The sequence below is a fragment of the Pinus tabuliformis genome, chromosome 9, assembly GCF_031772625.1.
Source record: "Pinus tabuliformis cultivar Carrire ecotype Pingquan chromosome 9, CPIR1, whole genome shotgun sequence".
Lineage (NCBI taxonomy): Eukaryota > Viridiplantae > Streptophyta > Pinopsida > Pinales > Pinaceae > Pinus > Pinus tabuliformis.
In genome coordinates, this window is record NC_142307.1 from 1,754,433,447 (window position 1) to 1,754,442,072 (window position 8,626).

Here is an 8,626-nt window from a genome sequence, read left to right on the forward strand (position 1 = left end):
GACCCTTACAATCTAGACTCGAGACTTCCTCCATCCAACAAGTCAACCTTCTCATCTTCAATTCAATAGCTCCTGTAACAATCAATCTTCTTCATACTTAGATCCTTGCAATGGCACTGAACTAGTATCACTGTAATAGCACCAAAACACCTAAGAACAAAGACTTCATCACTGTGATAACATCACGACATTCACTGTAGTAGCAATATGACAGCACAGAGATACATCACTGTAATGTAGAAGCTTCGAACTGTGGTAACCTTGAACTTGATGGAGCACCGAACTGTGATCCTTGTACCCTATTCGAGCCCTTGCAAATGCACCGAAAATTTTTCCTGAAATACCTTCTATGATCATCAAAAAAGATCCTCTGAAATCCGCAAGTGTCTCTAAGATTCACGAGTACCTGTTTTGTGTTTTTGATCGAAGGTCACACTCCTATATATAGTTGTTCGTACATCTTTAATGAGCAGACATGAAAGTATGAAGGGTTGTGTCACTAATTTTGAGCCGACATGTTGATGTATATTTTTGAGGCCGACTTGAAGAGGTTTCTTTCAGCAGGAGACATCGATGAATGGAGGAGTCTTCTCAAAATAATTTTGGCAATAACCTAAAGCCTTCAATGGAGGCTTGACCTATACATTTGACCCAAGCATGAAACCCATGCTTTAACAAGTCAAATAAAATAATAATAAAATTCTTTTTGTTTTTATTTTGACAAAAGATATTACATTTCACTCATGTACAATAATGAAGACCGAACCTTCAACACTCCCTCTTAACTAGGGAGGTATTCATATATTCAAAGAGGTACATGGAAGATCTCAAAACACATCATCTATGAAGAAGTTTAGGCACCGCAATGCCATGGACTAGATTCCTAACCAGGGCAATCTATCTGTTGGGCTCTCAACAATTTAGGCATCATAATACCACGGACTAGATTCCTGACCAGGGCAATCTATCCAGGTGGGACTAAGATGGACTTAAGCTTCCAGCCCCTCTGGGTACCATCAGGCTTAATTACTAACCATCAACCCATAAATCCAGGTGCGTGTCAGAGCTCAATGACCAACACCACCCTTCCAACTTCAAGACCTAGACATCAACACAAAGTGTCGGCCATATGTCCTCCCAGGCAATGCTTCACTCACAAAGCCTCAACACTCCTTGATCCAGCAGATCAAGGACAACAAATCTCTCCTGATCAAACTGATCAGTAACCAGCATGCTATCAAAACCTTCGAGAGATTTACCTGTACAAACACAACCCCAATCAATAATATACTTTCACATGTACATAATCAAATACAAACCTCTGAGGTCTTCCAGACAACTTGATGTTGCTTCTCAACTTTCCATAGTAGGACTATCAACCGAATCTTTGACAGAAGATTCCTCAATCATACACTTTTTCTTTCCTACTTCATATGCAACAACATATTCTTCATTCTCTAATCAAAACTATGCTCTCCCTCTCAACCAGGGAGATTTCCTTTATCCAGGCTCCCTCTTAATTCAGGGAGATTTCTTCTATCCACGCTCCCTCTTAACTTAGGGAGATCAGCTTCTTCTTTTCGTCATCGGAGATATTTCATGGCCTCCATCCTTCCTATTAGAGTCATTCATATATCATGCCTATCACATCAATTTTACTTACGATCATCTTCACCAATTTGAAGATGATGTATCTACACAACTTACAAACATAATCAGCAAGAGACTATACTTCAACTTCTTGCCTATGTTCAGTTACAAACCCTAAATCACATTCATAGCTCATCACGATTTCAAACTCATTATTCTAAGGTTTCAATATTCTTTCAACGACAAGTTCCTTCATATAGAAAACCCTAGAAACAAATCAAATCAATGGATCTCTTTTAAAATTCATATGTTAGGCTCCTCACTAAGATTTCATACATGAGTCTCAACAATCAAAATCAATCACAGCTTAATAGACACCATGACAAGCATCTACTAGATTTCCATTTACAAATTCTCAGCAATCACTATATAAATTCATAGATTCCAAATTGTCATATCACACATACCAGAGAATTTAATTACTACTAGGGCTTAGATGCAAAACCCTAGATTTACCAAACATCGTCATCTTAGAACATCAAACCTTGACTAGGGCTTGTTTCCAAACCCTAGGACTCATGACAATTAACACTTAAGTCAACACATATATCTAGGAATTCATCAGCATATCATAAGCACATCATAGGCCAGGCAATGTTAGACATATATCGACCTAGACCATGCCAGGGTTTCAACCAAATGAACACATACCTAGGGTTTCATTCCTAAGACTCTAAATACATAACAAGGGATTTCCTTATAGACCCAACCAAACCCTAAAGATCTAGGGTTTCATAGCAAAGAAAACCCTATTATTCCAAAAATTTCAAAGGTTCGGGATCTTAGACAAACATCATTCAACCCTAACAAGTTAAGATTTCATGATCATACCGAAATCCAAAACATAACATCATCAAAAACTTCAAATAGCATTTCACAATCACCCTAAGCAAGTTAGGGTTTCACACATTGTCAGCATACCCTTAGGTTAGGGTTTTTCCAGAGAACCTGTCTAGGGTTCTATAAAATCAATTAAGAATATGAGGAGGGGTAGATTTATCAAGTGATGAATCACCCAGAAGAAGAATCATTATGATTCAAGGCTAGACATAACGATGTTAGTCATGTAATGCAGAATTTCAAAAATAAGATGATCATACTTTTAAGAGAATCTTGTAAGGTGTATGGTTTGAGACATACCTGGAGATGTTCCTTGGCAAACCTGGTAAGGATTCCTTGAAGTGTTAAGCCATCATCTTTTATACCTGTAGTACATACTAACAAAGCACAGCATGTGATACTAAGGACATAATTTAGTTTCTTAAGTTAGATCTTCTACATAATCATGGAGGAGGGAATCTTATGACAAGTTGTTCATTCTTTCAAACATTAGTAGGACCTTTTATTTGACATCCTAGATTACATGTAAACCCTAGAAGATAAGGATGCAAGATATCTTAGGGATTACAATCTTTATCCTAGTCTAATTATAACCAAGGATCATATGGACCATTTAAGATAATAGAAATTTAAAAGCTCATAGATATACATACCTTGTGTTTATGTACCTTGATGGAAAGTGACAATACTTGATTTCTTTTTCCATAGGCCAGACTTCAAATAGTCTTCAAATAAACACTTTTGCCTTAGCAAATCCTCCTTTCGATGCATTCAAATGCATGACTAGATTATTTGGTTAGGGCTTCTATAATCTTAGAGTATGTTGAATAGGCTTCTTAGACTTCGGATAACTTAGTCCATTGTTTCTTCAACGAGTGGAAGAATGTACTGTTTCGACCTTGCACATATCAATGACCATAGCACTGTTTTTCTGAGCCTGAACTTTCTTTTATGACATGAATGTGATTAATACCAAACTTCATATTGAACTTGCTACACAAATTTATTACTGAGGTTGATCTGAAACAGAGATTGCATCTAGACTGTAATAGGCACCGAAATCAAGGTAGCACCAAAACTGTGATACTGAGTCACTGTAATACATAAAAGAATTGTCACCACTGCAACTCTCCATTGTAATACATAACAGAACTGAACCCAAACTTCAACGCAACCTTCTCTGAGATCCGAGATAGTAATCTCAGTCATATCACCGAAACAGCTCTCTGAAATCCTTACCTGAATCCCTGTGATTGCATCGAGAGTATATTTTGTGGCATCTGAACTTCGATTTTGGAGATAATCTGAGCTTTTGTAATTGCACCTTGTTCCTTGTCTGAACTCCTGTAGTGACCCCAAAATACATGTCTCTTCTTTTGAACTTATATCACTGAAATTGCACCGAAATGATGTCACCGAGAATTTAACATAGAGACCTCATCGTTGTAGTTGCATTGTGACCTTCTCCCTGTGATAGCATTGAGACTTTCTCACTGTGGTGACATCGAACTGAAGTAGCACTCAGCTGTGGGAGCCTAATACCGAACTGTGGAAGCACAATAGCAAACTGTGGGAGCATGGGAGCATGACACCGAACTGTTAGAGCATTGCACCGAAATACTAATACAGTCTCTTCACGAAATGCCAAGACTGTGCCTTTACCGAAATGATAAGACTGTATTTTCACCGAAATACTTAGAACCCAATCTCTGGAAGGATCCGAACTGACTCACTGTGTAGGTACCGAAACTTCTTCTTTGAGAGAGCTTCAAAATTGTAAAACTGCCTTTGACCTTGACCATAGCTCTGATACCATGTTGGAAAATCCATAGAGATGGCAGTTAAACGATTTTCCTTATTATGACATTATCTTGTGATGTTTACATTATTATTAATAGATCTTTCAATCAAGACTAATGCCAAACAACAAATAGAAGAGGACACAAGATGTAGGCACAATGCCAAGGCAAAACCCCAATCTTTGGGGAAAACACAGTCAAAATTATTCCTTCAATAGATTCAAGATGAGACAACCAAGACCCTTACAATCTAGACTCGAGACTTCCTCCATCCATCAAGTCAACCTTGTCATTCTTCAGTTCAATAGCTCCTGTAGCAGTCAATCTTCTTCATACTTAGATCCTTGCAATGGCACTGAACTAGTATCACTGTAATAGCACTGAAACACTGGAGAACAAAGACTTCATCATTGTGATAACATCATGACATTCACTGTAGTAGCAATGTGACAGCACAGAGATACATCATTGCAACGTAGAAGCTCCGAACTGTGGTAACCCTGAACTTGATGGAGCACCGAACTGTGATCCTTGTACCCTATCCGAGCCCTTGCAAATGCACTGAAACATTTTCCTGAAATACCTTTTGTGATCACCAAAAAAGATCCTCTGAAATCCGCAAGTGTCTCTGAGATTCACAAGTTCTTGTTCTGTGTTTTTGAGCGAAGGTCACACTCCTATATATAGTTGTTCGTCCATCTTTAATGAGCCGACATGAAAGTATGAAGAGTTGTGTCACTGAATTTGAGCCGACATGCTGATGTATATTTTTGAGGCCGACTTGAAGAGGTTTCTTTTAGCAAGGAGACTTCGATGGATGGAGGAGTCTTCTCAAATTAATTTTGACAATAACCTAAAGCCTTCAATGGAGGCTTGACCTATACATTTGACCCAAGCATGAAACCCATCCTTTAACAAGTCAAATAAAATAATAATAAAATTATTTTTGCTTTTCTTTTGACAAAATATATTACATTTGACTCAAGTACAATAATGAAGACTGAACCGAGTTACATTTTCCAACAGAAGACAACAACTAAGCCTTCCATATCTGCAATAGTCAAATTGCTTCATGCACACATCCTAACTTTTAGGAATTTGCCCTAAATTTTAGGAACTCGTCCTAATTTTTAGGAATTAACTCCTAACTTATAAGAATTGGTTCCTAACTTATAGGAACTTGTGCATGCTAAGAAAGAAATTGCTTCTGGTCTCATTGACTAAGGCACAAGTCAAAGAAGGACCTTTCTCACTGCTATTTTGAACATAACATCCTCTTAAACTGCTTAGCTCTAACAAACCTTCAATACATGTTAAGCAAGCAAGCTTTTGTCCAGTGATTAAAATCAAAGCATTTTCAGTGCTCAAACTCAAGTTAAAAACACCTCAAAGACACGCAATGTATTGGAACTGACAAGGCAAATGTAAGTCTTGAATGAATTTAATGGGACCCCTACTGTGGCATCTAAGTCAAAGGTAAATCCCACTTCATTAACAATAGGCCATTTTCCAACCAAGAAAGAAGAAAACGCTATCAAACCTTAATTATGTAGATTTAGTCTTCTTTATTAGTTGGTTACTATAATGTGGACATCACGTGTCAAAGCATCTTGTTGTATACTCAATGGGGTATTTTTTCAATTGCATTGGTCACCACTTTTGTGTTCTTGAATAGGTTAGTTTTGGTTGCTTCAAATTTGCTCTCCATTCTCCTTCAACTATACAAGCACTTAACACATAAGGAGCACTTAGCTTGGGGGAAAAGCACTTCATAGGAGAGAGTCTCAATCATGCTCCTTAGCTTGGGGGAAAAGCACTTCATAGGAGAGAGCCTCAATCAAGAGTGTTTTGTCTTGTAGCCTACCTTTTATCTATTTTGATTTTTGTAATTTGGACTCTAAGGAAACAGTTGTTGCATACAAATATGTAGTGTTGCATAAATATTAAAATATGTGGAGTGGGTGAGTTGGCATTTATGGGTGCATAAAAATGGGTGAAGTAGGTGAATTGACACTTGTGGGCATGTACCTAGCTACTTTATAACATACAAAGTGCTCCACTTGTGGACCCATTCTCCATTTATGAAACTATTCTAGGGCTAGGGTTTTACCTAACTTGTAAGTCACTTCTCTTACTTTATAAATGGAAGGAGAAGCATGTTGTTTCATCAATATTAGCAAAAGATAAGAGGAGAAAGAAAAGAGAAAATGTAAGCTCTTGCTGTGTGATTCTTCATCTGGGTTGATGTAGCTTTTGGAGAATGAATTGAAGCTATGGTTTGCTAGTGATTAGCATGTGGTGTCCTAGCTAGGGTTTAATCTGTTTGTGTTAAGCTTTGCTTGGAATAAAATAATTTGGAAGTTTGAATAGGGTTTCGGAGAAATTCGATTCAACTGAGGCGTAAAACATCTTTTGATGTATATCTGTGGCATTTTGTGAGGTGAAATTTTTCATTATAACTCAATTTCAACAATTTTGAAATTGGCATGGAAATTGGAACACACCAAACAGAGGCAGAAGCAATTGATTCAACACTCCCAGATGCTTGAACAATGGGCATCAATGATAGTTCCTAAAATACCATCCCCGATGAGATGAACCAGCCTGGATGTTCATTTGTTTGTCTGCTAACTATCTTTATTGCACCTTCGTGATATCTCACAATTGTAATCTTATTTTTCCATTATGATACCACCTAAGTGTCGTCATTTCAACCTTATTGCAGGTAACCCGTTCATATTTTCCCCTAGATTAAGACCAACCAGTATCCTCTCTAGTCATATTGGCATATACTGTTTAAAAGACCTCGAGACTGTTTAAGTGACCTAAAAATTGACAGGCAGCGGAAACCTTGCACGCCACTTTCCGCCTGCTTTTAACATACCATTGGACAATTGTTCCAATTAAATACAAAACCAAGCATTTTCACAAACCCTGAAAACCATGCCACCTCAATTCGAAATCCTGAAAAAATGCGTAATTGAACCTATTATAAACAGCTGAAATCGTGTCAAGTTTACACAGCAGCGATTGTTTAGACGCGACGAAAGCGATAAAAAAAATTAAAATTTCATGAAGCAGAGGGATGAAAGACAATACCATTGAAAGGCGCATGCCTCCGGGAGGTGTTTAAACCCCGGAACGCAGTACGTGGCCGAGTTCTCAGATCAATCAGCAACAAATTTGAACAGGTTGAGCCTAGGAATTTCTGTGGAGATGAAAAATTCGTGTGCGCAAAAGCGCCAAGTGTTTGAAGATTTGACGAAGCCGAAACAACTCTCGCCATAGCTGTAGCGGTGAAGTTCTTCCTAAAATCTCCTCGGTTTGATTCAATAAACCCCGAGCCACCTACCGGAGTGCATGATAAGCAAGGAGTCGCCCTCAAAAAGGAGTGGTTACAGAGTAAAGGGAAGAGATTCTCCAAACGGTCTGTGAATCTTAATTTCTAACCTTTGTAAGAGGGTAATGAGGAGAAATGCATGCAGCACGTGCCATTGATTCTAATTCATTCATTCTAGAATTTTTTTTCCAATAAAACATATCTTTTGTTATTCCGTGGAATGAATAAATACAAGCAACAGGCTAAACAAAATTCTAGAAAAACACTAGTAATTTAGTTTATGTTTAGACACCATGATGAAGAGGCTGACTCTAGAAATAGAAAAAGGTTAAATAGAGAGCAATATAGAAACATAATTTCAAGTAACCGCTATATTTGAAGAATAATATTTAAATTATGATATTAATTTATTAATATATTAAAAACAAATATTATTATGAAATGATGTTATCAAAGTGCATTTTATTGAAAATTGAAAATTGAAATATTTGTTGTGGTAAATGGAATAATGTTATCCATGTTTATTTTATTGAAATTTGTTATGAATATGTTGGTATTATAATGTGTTAATTTATATATGCAGCATATTGTGTAAGTTTATAATCTTGAGTTGGATGTATACATTTATTTATTTTTTGCAAATTTATCTTGTAGTATGTTTTTTATATATTTTTTCATTTGGACTCCAAAGGCACATTTATTGCATACAAATATGTAGTGTTACATAAATATTAAAAATATGTGGAGTGGCTCAGTGAGCACATATGGGTGTTTAAAATGGGTTTAGTAAACAAGTTTACACTTGTGGGCATGTACCTACCTACTTAATACATATAGAGTGCTCTACTTGTGGACCCATTTGCCATTTGTGAACCTATTCTAAGGTTAGGGTTTTACCTAACTTTTAAGTCACTCCTCTTACTCTATAAATGGAACGAGAAGGACATCACTTCATTGATATTAAGAAAAGATAGAAGAGAGAACATAGGGAGGATGT

General features: G+C 37.0%; 1 protein-coding gene across 1 annotated transcript in view; it reads right to left on the bottom strand.

The window, feature by feature from the left end:
• LOC149155753 (uncharacterized protein At4g37920-like) overlaps positions 1-7,766 on the bottom strand; it is a 147,598-nt gene extending 139,832 nt beyond the window's left edge. Inside the window, exon 1 of the mRNA XM_089445979.1 lies at positions 7,389-7,766. Within this exon, the coding sequence (XP_089302105.1) occupies positions 7,389-7,575 (187 nt within the window). The 5' untranslated portion in view covers positions 7,576-7,766. The remainder of the gene's footprint in view (positions 1-7,388) is intronic.
• Between the last annotated feature and the right edge of the window lie 860 nt (positions 7,767-8,626).